The sequence below is a fragment of the Theobroma cacao genome, chromosome 1 (assembly GCF_000208745.1).
Source record: "Theobroma cacao cultivar B97-61/B2 chromosome 1, Criollo_cocoa_genome_V2, whole genome shotgun sequence".
Lineage (NCBI taxonomy): Eukaryota > Viridiplantae > Streptophyta > Magnoliopsida > Malvales > Malvaceae > Theobroma > Theobroma cacao.
Genome location: NC_030850.1, coordinates 4,541,558 through 4,557,573, shown reverse-complemented (window position 1 = coordinate 4,557,573; position 16,016 = coordinate 4,541,558). Strand labels below are relative to the sequence as shown.

General features: G+C 36.0%; 3 protein-coding genes across 5 annotated transcripts; 2 read left to right on the top strand and 1 right to left on the bottom strand.

Moving 5' to 3' along the window:
• On the top strand, positions 798-1,564 carry LOC18611455 (protein SKIP34). The gene has a single exon (XM_007047712.2). It carries the CDS (start codon positions 975-977, stop codon positions 1,254-1,256), a length of 282 nt encoding a protein of 93 aa, XP_007047774.1. The 5' UTR covers positions 798-974; the 3' UTR covers positions 1,257-1,564.
• Positions 5,023-11,236, top strand: LOC18611454 (nucleobase-ascorbate transporter 11). Of its 2 annotated transcripts, XM_007047709.2 has the most exons (10): positions 5,027-5,962; positions 6,677-6,774; positions 6,900-7,070; positions 7,350-7,450; positions 7,797-7,932; positions 8,070-8,120; positions 9,129-9,416; positions 9,689-9,923; positions 10,271-10,551; positions 10,741-11,236. In XM_007047709.2, the coding sequence occupies exons 1-10, from the start codon at positions 5,308-5,310 to the stop codon at positions 10,957-10,959; spliced, it is 2,235 nt and encodes a 744-aa protein (XP_007047771.2). In that variant the 5' UTR covers positions 5,027-5,307; the 3' UTR covers positions 10,960-11,236. The 2 variants fall into 2 exon arrangements, 1 of the variants encoding a protein (XP_007047771.2); XR_001929507.1 differs by lacking the exon at positions 10,741-11,236 and having other exon boundaries at positions 5,023-5,962; positions 9,689-10,169; positions 10,271-10,362.
• On the bottom strand, positions 11,579-15,255 carry LOC18611453 (putative U-box domain-containing protein 50). Of its 2 annotated transcripts, XM_018127696.1 has the most exons (8): positions 14,892-15,255; positions 14,691-14,803; positions 14,424-14,551; positions 13,927-14,338; positions 13,381-13,521; positions 12,755-13,294; positions 11,931-12,647; positions 11,579-11,835 (listed from the first exon to the last, which is right to left on the bottom strand). In XM_018127696.1, exons 1-8 carry the CDS (start codon positions 15,052-15,054, stop codon positions 11,638-11,640), a joined length of 2,412 nt encoding a protein of 803 aa, XP_017983185.1. In that variant the 5' UTR covers positions 15,055-15,255; the 3' UTR covers positions 11,579-11,637. The 2 variants fall into 2 exon arrangements, with proteins under 2 accessions (XP_017983185.1, XP_017983186.1); XM_018127697.1 differs by lacking the exon at positions 14,892-15,255 and having other exon boundaries at positions 14,713-14,792.

The window sequence follows — 16,016 nt, the reverse complement described above, 5'->3', positions numbered from 1 at the left end:
AATTAATCCTAATCACCTTGCCAAATATAAAAATGTTATATAGAACGTAGTTAAGGTTATTTAAGAGAAAAGATTTTACCAATATGTTATTTCACTCAATTTATATCTGTTTTCATTTAAATTATGCATATTTATTATGTAATAAATAGTTAATATGATTACGTTGCATAATTTGAATAAAAAATATATTTTATTATTGTAAAGTAACCGTTTCATGAAGACATTTTAACGACGCCACACTTTCTAATAAAAAAAATTTGTTATTGTCTTTTATAAAAAGGGACAAAAGATATACATATATATATTGTAACTAAAATAATAACTTAACGAATGAAAACAAATTATCAATGATTTTAAGAAATGTAATATCAAATTTTTTATTCTTTTTGAGTAACAAATAATAAATTATTCAAAGATTTTACTTTTATTTTGTTTGTCGTAATTGTTTTACATTATTTACACTTGTCAAACATGCAAAAAGTATAGACTAGGAGTATATTGATAATATACACAATTTTTTCATAATAAACAAAAAATTAACAAGAAAAAAAAAGTAGTAAAAATATTTTAAATAGCATCAAATAGTAATAATAACAAAGATGTAAAAAAGAATAATTAAAGTTGCTACAATTGTTTGTGCTTTTTTGGGACAATATCATTTTTTTTAAGCCCTTATGATGCCTGTTGACAGCGGGCCCATATCATATCTTGGGTTGGGTTGGAAGAACTGAATAGTGGAATGATCTTGGGTTGGTCAACCCTTCCCATCAAATCATCTCTGGGAAATTAGTAATCACATCCAACGGCCCAGATCAACCAGCAGACAGCAACCGTTAATCCCAAACCAAACGTCCTCTCTGGCCGATAGGCGACTGCTCTGCAACAAAATCAATCTCTTTGTCCATTCTTCGATCCTTCGAAACGTTTTCGATTCTACGGAAAAAACCGAAACTGTTTATTTTCTCTGTCAAAAAATGTGTTACGGTCATCAGCGATCTCTCTCACCGAACCACCATTTAGACCCCCCGTCTCGAAATGACAACGCGTTGGTGGTGGATAATCTCCGAGTCCGGCTCGCCGAGACGGAAGCTCGACTCGAACGAGCCAGGGCTCGAGAGGCCGAACTCACCCGACGACTCGAAGAAATGAAGCGATTCGTTTCCGTCATGGAGATCCTCGAGTGTTACCTCAAACAACGGTTTCGCGAGCAACAAGAATACGTTGCACGCATCTTCTCTTCGCTTCCTGCTAAATGAAAAAACGTTTTACCCTCGGTGATTTTAACAAAAAGTATCTCTTGTCAATATTTCCTTTTGGAAATTTTTTGTGTGTTTTTTATGTTTGATAGATAGAAAGAATTACTTTTTAAATGATTCGAAAATGTAAAATATTTCTGTTTCTTCTTGTTAGGGTTTGTGGAGTTTAAAATTAGTTGGAAGTCATGGAAATCGAGTGAATCACTAATTTTTGCGTTAAATTGTTTCATTAGATGTTTCGTTGTTTTTGTTTAAATGGAGGGTTTACTATAAAATTAGTAAATTTGGAAACTCTTTGGAGTTGCTTACGTGAGTGAGTTTTGTATATTGGTTTATGTTTTTTTTTTTAATCTTATTTTATCGGCTAGTTGAAAACTTGAAATTGATTAGAGAAGCCTTATGTTGAGGTGGAAGTTTTAGGCATTAGAGGCTAAATCATATTATCTGATTTTAGTAATGGCTTTAATTGCTGTGATCATCTGTCCTGCTTACATTGTATTTGATTATGGATTTAAGTTTGAACGCTTATGCTATTAGCAAAAGGAGAAGGAAAAAGAGAAAAAGAGAGAGTGGCAAGGGGGCAGGGTTTTTGTTGGCCTGTTTCAACTTATTAGTGGATGGAATCATGCCCATAGATTATTTCTAAGGGTTGTCTTTAAAGATTTAAGTTAGGATGCTGAAACATGAACAGCTGAGTATTAGTTGACCGAATGTGAATGAACCAATTCCCCTGAGATGGTATGCTTTTCAGAGGCACAAAGAAAGAATAGATAGAGAGGATGGGAAGGTTGCTTGTTGGATGTAAATGCTAGGATTATGTTTTATATAGATGTAATATGAACAAGTATCTCCCGAAACAATTTGAAAGAAGTTATCTGCATCAATCCTATAACCTGTGGACCTAATTCTCTCATATATGATATATGATGGATAGATGTTTCTAGCTTACTAACTTCCTTTCTTGATGGTAACTTTTGTTATTTGCTATATGTCAAGGAAGAAGCCTTTTGATTGAATATGGGAGTGTTGTGAAAAGTGAACATAGAAGATAGATTTTGAGAACTTAGATTTGTAGGACTTGCTAGTTTGTAGGGCATTCTTCAAGTCTTTGAGTCTTCCACCTCAGATGGTATTAAACTTTTAGAAATGGCTAGCTTATTGTGGTGCTAGAATGCCAGTTCAAATCATATCCTAAGAAGAGAATAGAAATCCAGGTATTCTATGAGAGGCAATGATCCTAAGCAAGGATGAGCAAATTATATATGTTTACCTGTGAGGACTTGTGTTGGACTTGGAACTTGGAAGTACTCCCTCTAGTGTGTGTTGATTGCAATGAAAATGATTGGACTGTATAATGTCACAATGGAAAAGGAAAGTGCTCCAAGCATGCTTATTTGCGATGTCAATCTTTGAGCATTTACCGGTTAAGTGTCATGATTCAACGTCTATGAGTGAGAGCTACCATAGTCGTAAGCAATACGCCACTGTTGATGTTTCATTGGTTGAATCTTTCCATTGCTTTAAGGATTCTCTCTGTAGTTTTCAGCCAATGTGAATGTTGTCAAGGTCTAATGATTTCTGATATAATAGTGGAGCTAGCAAAATTTGATCACTAACCAATAATTCACCCAATATTTTCTGGTTTCAGTTTCAGATTGACATTTTGTTAACCTGCAATTGACATACTGGTATCTCTCATTTCACTCTGCATCAATATGTGTTTTGTATTATCACAGAAATGACTGGAGAGCCGTGGCCCCAGGTAATTTGCAATGCCTTGGTGGTTTTCTACTCTGAATAGAGAACTGAACCAAGATTGCTAGCGGTTGCCTTATAAAGTAGTGATAACATGGCAGCCAAGATATCTGAGAAATGTTAAGTTGAAAACCAAGATGTCAATGGGAAACTTTTACGCAGAGATATGTTTTGGGGATGCGTCTGACTTTGTTGGGAGGAAAGAAGGAATGAGGTGGATGCACGTGTTTGCTTTGTTCGGTTTTATCATCTTTGGTTAAAAAGCTTTCCCATTGGCTATTTTAAAAAGGTTTCTTTTTCCTAAGTAGTGTACGATACATTGTACAATGTTACTGCTGCTACTTATTTCAAAGCCTTTGATCTCAAGCACATCATCTATTCTTTCAGCCATCATGTTGAAGGCAAACAAAGTCAGTAGTGGTGTCGTAATCATGAAGCCAAAGAAATAATCTTGTTTTCTTTTCAACGTTATCTATGTCTGCATTGATCAATCCATTGAAATAGAAGCTCAATCTTTTGGTTTATCCCTACATTTTCAATCTGCTCCTGTTCATGAAAGGTTTCAAAGGAAGGAAAATTTAACATTTTGATGTATGCAACGAATAAAACTTCCCATTTCTTTTTAATGTCATTTAATAAAAAAAAAATCAGTGTAAAATTATTTGACACTGATTTTTCTGCATTACCTCTGTTCTTTTAGTTGGGGTTTGTGGAGTTTGCATGGTGCTATTGCTAGTAGTCAGAATCAAAAACAATGGCTTAGCTCACATGAGTTTCAACATGCTAACCTCCAGTCCAGTCCATTGTGTGATTTTCAATCCTATTAATGGTGACCCACCTCCTTAATATTATTGAAAGCCGCCTGCCCTTGATCTTCCACCTATTCCCAAACTTTAAAGCATGCAATAAAACATCCTATTCTCACCATTAATCTTATCTCTTCCTCTGAAAAAAGTCTCAAGCTAAATAATTGTGTTCCAAGCCCCACCTTGGAAAATCATGTTATAATATTAGTTAATTAAAAGTTAAACACCTTATTGAGCTAAAATGTCCATACAAGTATGACAAAATGATCCTGACTTGGAGAAGAGTCTTTTATCTAATTAAATATAATTTGGGACCCATAGTCTTGTTTTTCCACCCTATTATCATCATACCCCATTTGCTAATCAAAAAGCTCACTTTTTACAAAACCTGAAATCTAAGAAAGTCTCCACTTCACATCCAGAATGTCAACAAAATAATTTATATTTTAAAATATTTATTTAATTTAAATATAATTCATATAAAAATTTTCTTAAACTATTAAAAAAATTTAAATAAATTCTTATTTTTAATCAATATCTAATAGTTTTATTTCAAGTTAAATAAGTTTATGTGATTAACGGTTAAATAATTATCATTAATCAATTGTCATTTTATATCCATCTGTCTTATATGATGTTGATATAGACGGTGAAAAATGTTTTAAGATATATCATAAAATATATTATCATATATTATAATATATTAATATATTATATAATATAAAATAATAAATAATATTTTAATTAATAACAATTAATTAATTTTTATTTATAAAAATTTATTTGGTTTAAAATAAAATATAAAAACTTGATCTAAAAAATAAAAAATTATTTAAAAAATTTATAATTTTTTTAGATATTACTTATATTTTTTTATGAGTATTCGGATATTAGAATTATCTGCATTTTAATACTTTTGTTGGATTTTATACTCAAAAGGATCGATAATCCATCTCTCGTAGAGTGAGAAATTTATTCATTATACTCTTTGGACTGAGGTTAGGGAAATCTACTTGTCCCGAATTTTTCTATCAAAAAAAGAAAGAAAAAAAAAAAACGACAAGAGACGACCGTATCCAAGTGGCTGTTGGTTTTGCCGTTATAGTGGCAACTTCGTCATTTTCTGAACAAATACTGAAAATAACAACTGATGGCAACAGGCGAGCGGTAATGACTAATGAAATGAAGATGAAAGAAGAAGAAAAAGAAAAATAAAAGAGAGAGAAAGATGCCTCTCAAAGCTCACTCTCACACTGACATTTCCCACCTTCCATTACTTACACAACAAAACAAAAAAGGCCAAATAATTTCTTCTCAAATTCTCACCTTTGCCTTCACCAATCTACCTTTACTTAGCTTCTACATTTCCCCCCCTTTTTTTTCTTCTTTTTGGTTGTTGAATTACTCTTAGTAGTTCTTTGAGGTGTTTTTATATCAGTCTTTCTTTCTTTCCTGGAATCGATTTTGTACCCATTTGAGAAAAAGCTGAAATGGAAACTAGGTCAAGCAATTCACTGGAAAAAGCAGAGCCTTCAAGAGGGAGAGGTAACAAGCTTGGTTCAATGTTACCAAAGATCGAACCCTTTGTGCCTAAAAGAGATCATAACCCAAGAGAGCTAAGATCTTGGGCTAAAAGAACAGGTTTTGTCTCTCACTTATCTGGAGAAACCGGCACTGCTAGTTCCACTGGGTTTCATGCGGAAAGAGGTGGCCGTGATCAAAGAGCAGGTGGCTCATCTCCAAAAATCGAGATTGACCCGGTTTTGGGCCGGACTAAACCCAATAGAGGGATTGAAATTGAAGCGGACTCGGGGTCTCGATCCGGTTCTGGTTCCGGGCAGGGAAGGAGGGCAGTTCCAGATGAGAATGGGAATGCTTTGGGCGACAAAGTTGACGAAAGGGAAGCTGGGTTGAATGGAAATGCGAAGGGCATTGGGAATGGGAATTTGCATGTGGTGGAAAATGGGAATGGGAATGGAGTGCCAGGTGTTACACCAGTTATCAGTGAACAGAAGCATGGGGAGGGAAAGGGTGAAAGGGATGTGGAAGTTGGGATGTATCCAGGAGGTGAACAGCAGGGTCATGGAGGGTGGAGTGGTCATCATCCGGGGATGAAGGTTGGGTTGAGAGATAATCCTGGCTTTGGTTAGTTTGTTTCCGCCTTATATATACATAATATTCTTTATTTTTTTTCTTCATTGTTGATGATTACTGTTTTCTTAGTACTGGTTGCATCGAGGATCGTCAGTTTAGAGTTGAAGGAGGCAGTTATTTACATTACATTATTGAGCTATGAAGATGTTACTATGTAATTATATTATTGAGTTTTTCCAATAGCCAGAAGCTGGAGTTGATGTATTGATCAATAGCGTAGAAAAGGGTAGTGAAAGTTTGAAACGGCAGTTACAAGCAGGCCTGCACAAATGAGAAGTTCATAGAAACAAAGTTGGATGATTTTTGTGCTTTCTGTAGGAAACTTCTCCTTTCTGAGGATAGTCAGGTTCTATTTTTTTAGGCTTTAGGTACTGACTTGGATAACCCTTATTATTTCTGAAAGTACTGTTGGAGTTACAATATGCATTTTGAGCTTTGAATTTTGACAAATATTTATATGAAGTTTCCTTCCAACATGGTTCATATTTATATCACGGAGATATTTGATGCTTTAAACAATTGGAAGGAGATAATATCATGGATTTTCCTGAGCCTACAAAATGCAAAACCAAAATCATGAATCACTTCCACAATTACAGGGTTCTTGACTCTTTTAGTTGCAACTGAATCCTTTCATATGTCTTGGATAAGTAGAAAGAAATTAGTACCTACTCCTGATTCTCATCTGACTAACTTTAACTGCAGGAGCACTTATATATTACGGCCTGCAGCACTTTTTATCATTGGCAGGTTCACTTATATTCATCCCATTGGTAATGGTACCAGCTATGGGTGGAACAGATGTAAGCTTCTTTTTCCATAGAAGTATTGATTGCTTGACATCTAGCACAACTTTTTTTTTTTTGAAAAGCAACATCTAACACAATTTGAATATGAATGAATTGATATTTCTGCATATGCGCTGCAGAAAGATACTGCCACTGTGATTTCTACAATGCTGCTAGTTTCTGGCATTACTACAATACTGCACTCCTACTTTGGTACCCGGCTTCCATTAGTTCAAGGAAGCTCATTCATATATCTGGCACCAGCACTAGTTATCATCAATGCTCGGGATTATCGAAATCTCACAGAACATGTAAGTTAAGTAAAAGAAAATAAGTGTAATACCCTTCTGCTGTCTGTTATATATATATATATATATATATATATTTAACCTCATCATAAATGGCTTTGATGCTCTAAATTCCGGTCAAATATATGAATGTAATGACTCTTTGTTTTCATCCAATTTTTGCCCCTATTTGTCAGGAGAATTAAGGGCATTTTTATTTCATGGCTTGCAAACATTAAACTATGTATTTCTTGCAATACAATCTGACTCCAGTTTCCATAATGCATGTTTGTTTTACTGTAGAAATTCAGGCACATAATGAGAGAGCTCCAAGGAGCTATTATTATTGGTTCAGTATTCCAAAGTATCTTGGGATTCAGTGGTTTGATGTCTCTTTTACTGAGGTAATTCTATCAGATTGCTTGTTCTTAGATATTATTTCTTCAGCAAAAACAGGTATTAGTTATACTACTTCTATGTCCTGCTTATCATACCATTTATCTGGAATTGTTATCATTCATTCTCACTGTACAATGCTGTGGTAAATTAAAAGGAATTTAATGCTTGATAAGCTCTTCTCTTCCGATGTTCTCTACAATCTTATATGGCCAGGGAGAGATCTTGGTTCTTAAAAATGAATGATAATTACAATTACCATGCCAAAAGTCTGCACACCATTTAGTAAAATGATATAAATTGGAATCATCTATGGACTTAACTGTTTCTTTTTTATGTATTCTCATTTTGCAGATTGATTAACCCAGTTGTGGTTGCACCAACTGTTGCTGCTGTGGGTTTAGCATTCTTTAGTTATGGTTTTCCACGAGCTGGTAGCTGTGTGGAAGTCAGTGTTCCCTTGATATTGTTAGTTCTTATATGTACCCTGGTGAGTGATTTCCTGAGCAAAACAAGTTGAATATTGAGTAGTTAAGAGTATAACAATATATTTGATAATATCTTTAGTATTCTTTTTAAGGATGTATGTGTTCAAACACTTGCTCACTTTTGTGTGCTTTTTTCCAGTATCTTCGAGGAATATCCATTTTTGGGCATCGGTTCTTCCGAATATATGCAGTATGTACTCTCACCTTTCAACTTGTTTATTCTTTCTAAACTTTATTTCAAAAGAATTTTTTCTCAATGTCTAGTGTTACCCACAAACTACCCCTCCTTCAGTTCTTCCTTTGGGGGTAATGAGTTAATATTTAACCATTTATTATGCACCTTAACAATTTTACTTCCTTAAAGATGAATTCCTTAACTTTGGGCGACACCAAGATTAATTGTTGCTTCTGTTATCACTGCTTGTGTTTTTATATCCTTAAATATCAATTTGTGTATTACCTCTTGTTTTTTTTTTTTTTTGAAAGTTGTATTACCTCTTGTTATCAGTGATGGTGTTTTGTTCTAGTTATTCTGTGTGGTCAAAGGAATCGTTTGTTTTTTCTTTCTTCTTTAAATGCCTCACAAGTCTATCTAAATTCATTTCCTTAAAAAACTGATTTTTATTTTACTATCAGGCATTGCACTTTATGAATATATTGCATCTATCTATGGTATATCAGCACCATTCCATCATGACATCAGCTTTAACTATTCTTGAAGTTTTCTTCTCATACCACCTCTTAAATAGTGCACCTGATATTACATTATATCTAACAGAACCATCTTTGGAGGAAACAGGATATGAATAGTATTTGTCCTAGATGCTTGAGTTCAAATGTTCCTCATAAGAATGATTAAGGTCCCATTGTCCTTGGAGAAAAACAATTGAAAGTACCATGTGAATGATCTTTCTTCTTCTTGCACTAGACCTTATTCTATGATTCATTTATTTTTCTTCCATAAGCTATGACCTGAAGCTGAATGTTTCACCGGTGAAAAGCTGATAAGCAATGCTTCCTGAAGAAAGACCCCTCTTACCCCTATCACAGTAGAAGTAGAATTAAAATAATAAGTATTCCAAAATTTTACCTCGTTTCCCTTGAATTCTGACTTTCAGTCTGAGGGTAATCAGGAGGTTCTTTGTTTTTGGTAAGGGTATTGATAATTGATCATGATTTCATTTTTTTATCACCACAGGTTCCCCTCAGTGTTATGATTACATGGATATATGCATTCTTTCTGACAACTGGAGGAGCTTATGATTACAAAGGCTGCAGCCCTGACATTCCCAGTTCAAACATTTTAGTTGATGAATGTAAAAAACATGCATATACCATGAAGCATTGCAGAACTGATGTTTCAAATGCATGGAGAAATGCCGCATGGGTCAGAATTCCCTACCCTTTACAGTGGGGTGTCCCTATCTTCCATTTTAGGACGTCTCTGATCATGATCATTGTGTCACTAGTTGCATCAGTGGATTCGGTTAGTAGTTTATGATACAGATGCACCAAAATATCAGTATCAAATGAACTGCATAATGGAAGTAATTTATTTTGGAAAACTTTACCCTCCACATCTTTCTTGTATAATTCTGTTTATGAAATGCTAATAGCTAGGTGTAGAAAAAGAAATGAGATCAAGAAAATTGCACAGCCAATCTGATTTGATGTCAAACTTGTTTGGATGCCACTGATTAAGAAAAAAGTTTATGTAATAGCCCTGACACCGCTGCTCATGATACAATGTCTAAGCAGGTTGGAACGTATCACTCTGCATCTTTGCTGGTCAGCTCAAAGCCTCCAACTCCAGCAGTAGTCAGCAGAGGCATTGCATTGGAAGGTTTCTGTAGCATGCTGGCTGGACTTTGGGGTTCTGGTACTGGCTCAACAACTTTGACAGAAAATACACATACGATCAACATAACAAAGATGGCAAGCCGAAGAGCTGTGGTGTTTGGAGCACTTTTTTTGATCCTTTTCTCTTTTGTAGGTAAAGTCAGAATTCATCCTTCGTTGGAAAAAGCTTCTTTGTGCATGGCCGATAGATGATAGAATGCTATTCAATGCATATGAATATGGTTTTGGTGAAATAAATCTGTACTACTAGCTGTATATCTAATCTAAATGATGCATTCCAGAAAAAAAGAAGCATTGGCTAGATTAAATCAATTAGATTTCCTCCAAACCAATATTACAGGTTGATACCTCTTTGAAGTCTTGGATGCAGTATCCATTGGTTAGATATGCATTCAATATGTTTTGCTAGGTAATTTATCTTATTTGTTGTTCATACAATGAAGTAGATATTATGTTGATTTCTTGACTTATGGTTGACAGCAAAAGTGGGAGCAATTCTTGCTTCAATACCTTTGTCTCTGGCTGCTTCCATCTTGTGCTTTATGTGGGCCCTTGTTGTGGCTTTAGGCCTCTCAACGTTGCAATATACTCAAACCACAAGTTTTAGGAATATAACCATAGTTGGGGTGTCCTTGTTTCTTGGTTTATCCATTCCTGCCTATTTCCAACAGTACCAACCTGAGTCGAGCTTGATACTGCCGAGTTATTTTGTTCCATATGCAGCTGCATCAGATGGACCAGTCCGCACTGGTAATAAACAAGTAAGTTCAAGATGTACATATGTTTTTGAATCACGTGGGATGCCACCGCTCTAGTGTCTAAGCTACTGCAATGTAGATGCATACACACTTATCCTGTAATATATGATTTTGTGATCTATTTCGTTCTTTTTCCTTTTCCTTATTGTATGAAAGAGTTGACTAACATTATGTTTTATTAATGCGTGTCAGCTTGATTTTACAATAAATGCACTCATGTCCATGAGCATGGTGGTTACGCTCTTGGTAGCATTTGTTCTTGACAACACTGTGCCAGGCAGCCAGCAAGAACGAGGGGTGTATATCTGGTCTCGTGCTGAAGATGTGTCAATGGATCCATCTTCGCAGGCAGATTACTCCCTGCCTGGAAAATTTGCCTCACCCTGTAGTTCAAGATGTTTACGTGCATAATATTTAGCAGAAGATAGCTTGTGCTTCAGCTTGAAGATTCTTTCAGGACAAGAAAAGTTAAGGCTTGAAGTTTCCTTGTTGAAAGGCCACGTCCTCAATGTTGCGCATAACAGAGCTTGGAGATGGTTTGGGTCAATGATAGAGTTACAATTACACATTAGTAATTCTTTTGCAACACGAAATTCTTAGGATAGAATTAGTAATAGCATCTTTGTAACTGATTGTTCAAGTTGAAAAATACTTTACATTCTTTTAATGAAATATTTTCCTTTATGTATTTTTTATTTGAAGTTGGGAAGGTAGTGTATTTGATGATAAGCCACCTATTCCTTTTCTTTTTCCTTTCATATAGAGCAAGGACATGAAATGGTACCAAAGATAGCGAAAAATCTCAAGTGTATGTTTCAAAGAGCTGCAATACAAGAAACATATCAAACAGCTCTCTCTCTCTCTCTCTCTCTCTCTCTCTCATGCATATACAACATTTCTTGCAATGACATGTANAGACTCTCTCTCTCTCTCTCTCTCTCTCTCTCTCATGCATATACAACATTTCTTGCAATGACATGTACGCTTTGGCTAGCACTGTTACTTGGTCATAGGCAAAAGCAACAACGAATGAGGAAACCCGAATGTAAATCTTCAAATCTGCAAAGTAAAGACAATAATGTTTTTATATCAACAAGGCAAATTTGATCCCTTATTCTGCCATTCTTGTATGAGGCAACGGAGGGTGTGATTTGGGGTCAGGAATTTGTGCTTAAGACTCAAATTTGTCATGGGAGATGTATCATGCCCCAACTTGAACCATTCGTCTATGGCTTCCAATTCGTATGAAAAACCATCAGCTGCCACATGTGGATTTTTCATCACTTCCTGCACTCACCCACCATAGCTCAAATATATCAAAACATCACTAAACATCATGGTAATGAATAGAAATTTTTCGAGATGTTGACATTGAGACCAACCTGGAATATGGGGCAGAGGAAAACACCTGGTACATCACTTGAATCTTCTATGCCTACATTTTCCTTGCTCACCACTTCAAGTCCTCCTCTAGCCACCAGCTCATCAGCTTTCTTTTTCAGCTCGTCTAACTCTTTCATCACAGTTGCAATCTGCAAATCTGTGTTGAGCCCACGGCTAACAGATAAGCATTTCATGGATATCCCTGCAAGCTCCACTGCCAAATCCAAGGGCCATTTCCCTGCCTTCTCATCCAAAACGCGAGCAAGGGCCGCCCCCTGGATCATCATGTCATCTTCAATCAGCCCGGCCCAATTTCTCCCAGTTAACATGTGCATCAATAAAACCCCGAGAGCCCGAATATCTGATCTCAGATCATACTGATCATGGTGCTGAGTCATGCCATAACCACTAATCTTTGCAACAAGATTACGGTCCAGGAGGATGTTGGACGGGGTGAGTTGACCATGAACAATAGGCCTGGGCTCAGCCAAGTGCAGGAAGGCCAAGCCAGAGCAAACCTCGTGGGCTATACGGATCCGGTCATGCCACCCAAGGACCCTGTTTCTGTTCGTTTTCCTACAGTTTCTTTGGGAGGCAAATAAAATGTCTCTCAAGCTACCATTATGCATGTATTCATAGATTATGCATTGTAGCTCGGAGCAGAAACCCATCATGGCGACCAAATGCGGATGTCGGATGTCGTTAAGAAGCCTCACCTACAAACAAGACACAATTCATATTTCATTGAACTAAACGCAGTGTCAAAACCAAACTTAAATTGGACTAAGTGGCTAATATTAATAAAGCCAGAAGTAAGTCTTACCTTAGCTTGAAAATCTTGTTGAGACAATCTATTAGCAGAAACGAGTGTCTTGATTGCAACTGTTGAATGATTGATTCGTCCTCGATATACATTCAACCAATCCCCTCCTGATTTCAACCTCAAACGCTCCGAAAAACCATCAGTCGCCAACCTGATGTCCTCAGCTGTGTACTCTCTGTAGCTGCAGCTTAATTCAGTCAACCTTGCAACCATCCCGAGTGCATCTTTTTCTCTACAGAACTCAATTCTACGTTGAAGAACATCTCTTTGTCGCCTCAACTCCTCAATTTCCCTTACCATCTCTGCTCTTGTAACTACAGCCTTTTCTAGCTGAGCCTCGGCATGTGCCCTTGCCATACTTGATATCTGGAGTTTGCTTGATAGCTCAGCTTGGAGTTCCATGAGTGAATTTAGCCTGTTTTTGCTCTCTTCCACATCTCTGATAACTTCATGAAGTTGTTCTTTTTCAATGTCCAAAATTCTTCTTATTTCCAACCGCTTGGTGACCTCTTCTTTTATCTGAGTTTCAAGTTCCTCAGCCTAAAACAACATGAATGAATTAATTCAAGGCACCCAACAAAAAGGAAAAGGAAATTAATTAAACAAGGTTCAAGAGCTTAAAATACCCGGGTATTGCATAAGATTATAGCCCATTCAGCTTTTGCATGTCTTTCAGCATTAGCCTTAGCTTCTTTCCTCTTCAACTGAATAGTCTCATGAGCTTCATCTATTTTACTTTGCAGAGTTTCCATTTTTTCTTCAGCATTCTAATCATTGGGACAAAGCTTTGCATAATTAGATATTAACATAATTGTTAGAAAACTACTGTCTTGGATGCAATGAGAATGGCATGGAATGATGGAAAACTCAATAATTTTTTTACCCGGCAAAAACTCAATAATTGTAGAAGGTAATATCAGGACATTCAAATCCAGACAAGATGGAGGACTAGTCTTGAAAGTGGTTTTGGTACTCCACATCCCTAAGAGACCAAAAATGATGAATCATCACATCCTATCACTATCATATGCCACTAGAGTCAAAAGATATGAGCATATTGTTGGCAAAACAGGATCAGTTAGGCATAAACAAAACTTTTCCCAACTGCTGCAACATTATTATGACCACATATATTTTTGGAAGAAATATCAGTGAGGTGACAATGATCTCACCATGTTGGAATTTGTGTTTTCTTGTGAGTCTGGCTCCACTGGATTAGTTTGCAACAGATGATCATTCTCCTCATCCAAATTTAAAGACAATAAATGCTGGAAATAGTTGTCAAGCTCTTTCACATTATCTTCCCACTGGTTCTTTGGTGAATCCTGATTTGATGGCGGAGGACAGGAACATTTTTGCCGTCTGCTAGAGGAATTTTCACTGAAGATTTTTCCTAACAAATTTCTAAGACTTGGCTTTTCTCCTATTTTTGCAACCATGATTCCTTGATCATCCTCCATGAACCCTTCATCGATATTTCCCTTGAGGACCACCAATTTCCCCCCACAGATAATGTAAAGCTCGCAAAAAAGGGGTTTGTACTGATGAACATAGAATGACCCACTTATTGCACTCCTTGATCTCCTATGGAGGAAGAAATTAGAGTGAATCATCAAAAAGCAAAAAAAAAGATCCATTCCCTGAATCAAATTTTAGAAATTTCCCATACCATGATGAGGATTTCATGAATGTCATTCCCATGACAAGCTTCCCAATTCTGAGTCCTGACATCAAATCTACTATGAGCTTGTGGATAGGTTCATCATATTTCTCAACTTTCAATATCTCAGTTTTTACCTATGGAAAAAACGTAGGAAAAACCATTAGCGCAGAACTAATCCTATACCAAAATGAAATTTAATTATAGTCAGACTGATGGCAACAGGGTGAAACTAATCTCAGCAACCACCACAGCAAATAAGCAAATAAACAAAACCTTGCCACAGAAAGCTATATACTTGGACAGTAACTTGTCTGTCTTCTCTTGCTCATACTTCCTCAAGACTTCCAGCTTCTCTTCACTCACCGCGCTTACCGGAAGCTTTCCAACTGATGCAGAAGATGAAATGTATATAAACGTGTATGAGTTCTGATCAGATGACGGAAGAGAATTGAAATCCAAAATGTTTGAACTTACATGGTGTGTAAACAAAGTCCTTGGAAATGTTGTAAGCAACATGGAGGAGGACTATGGAGATTGCTTGAGAATTCCACCTTCTTAGTGTCCAAGCCAAGGTCTTAAATCCATCTTGTATATCGTTTCCAACTGCAACATAGACCTTCTCCGTCTGAGTTTCCATTGGTAAGCTCTTACGACTCAGGTCTCAAAGAAACAGGGCTTGGAAAACCAATGATCCTGATTACTTAATCAAGGCAATTAAAATCGGTTGTTAAGGTAAGCATATATCTAAACCTTGATAAACTGGGTTAATGTGAAAAATCCATGGTAAGGAAATTAAAGACGAGGAAAGTTGAATTTCATTTTTGTCAAAGGTTTGTTGGGATCACTTGGAAGTTGTCAAAAAAGAAAAGGAACCGGGCGGGGACTCTTATGCCTTGGGTGTCTCTCAAGACAAAGACGAAGAGTTTGGACTTTCTTTTGTGGATTTGTAAGCAAAATTACCCATTGGGTCCTCTTGATTGTTTTGTTCTTTGTTTCAATTATATGATTTTTGAACTTTGAAATTTCCCATGGTGTAGTGTTTGATCTAACTTAATTAGATACAACATTAAAGGAAATAGTTAAAGATTATTGTCCATAATAATAATCATAATTGTGAAAAGAGGCAGGATTTATGAAAGAATTGATTCCAGGTTATCCTTTCCTCCTCCTCGGCTAACCGACAGATTAATTTTCAGCCAGGGCGATGATTTTGGTGAACGACCATGTGCAATCTTCAATTAACAGTCAATTGGGTTGACACTTTGGAAGCAGGTTGCTGTCATGAATGACAAGCATTGCTAAATTTTGATTAAGACATTGCAATTAACATATTTTGCTTACTTTTTGAACTAATAACATGTAATAAATTTATTATTCTGTTTAAAACATAAACAAATAATGATAATAAGTAATTAAGGATAGATTAAGTGCTCAACTGAAGAATTAGAGACAGCTTAAATTATTATTTTCAACGGTATCTTTCTATTCATCTTATTTAACTAAAAAATGACGTTAACTATCATGCCTTAAAATAGACTAAGAAAGAATGAGAGCATATACTATATCTTCAAAACAATAAAAAGAAAAACATAATACTTT

Coding starts and splice junctions, on each gene's coding strand:
- LOC18611455 (XM_007047712.2), top strand. CDS start 975: ATGTGTTACGGTCATCAGCGATCTCTCTCACCGAACCACCATTTAGAC.
- LOC18611454 (XM_007047709.2), top strand. CDS start 5,308: ATGGAAACTAGGTCAAGCAATTCACTGGAAAAAGCAGAGCCTTCAAGA. Junction 8,121..9,128: donor GGTTCTTCCGAATATATGCA/GTATGTACTCTC, acceptor TTATCACCACAG/GTTCCCCTCAGTGTTATGAT. Junction 9,924..10,270: donor GATCCTTTTCTCTTTTGTAG/GTAAAGTCAGAA, acceptor TATGGTTGACAG/CAAAAGTGGGAGCAATTCTT.
- LOC18611453 (XM_018127696.1), bottom strand. CDS start 15,054: ATGGAAACTCAGACGGAGAAGGTCTATGTTGCAGTTGGAAACGATATA. Junction 14,339..14,423: donor TTCATGAAATCCTCATCATG/GTATGGGAAATT, acceptor CTTCCTCCATAG/GAGATCAAGGAGTGCAATAA. Junction 13,295..13,380: donor TAATCTTATGCAATACCCGG/GTATTTTAAGCT, acceptor ATGTTGTTTTAG/GCTGAGGAACTTGAAACTCA.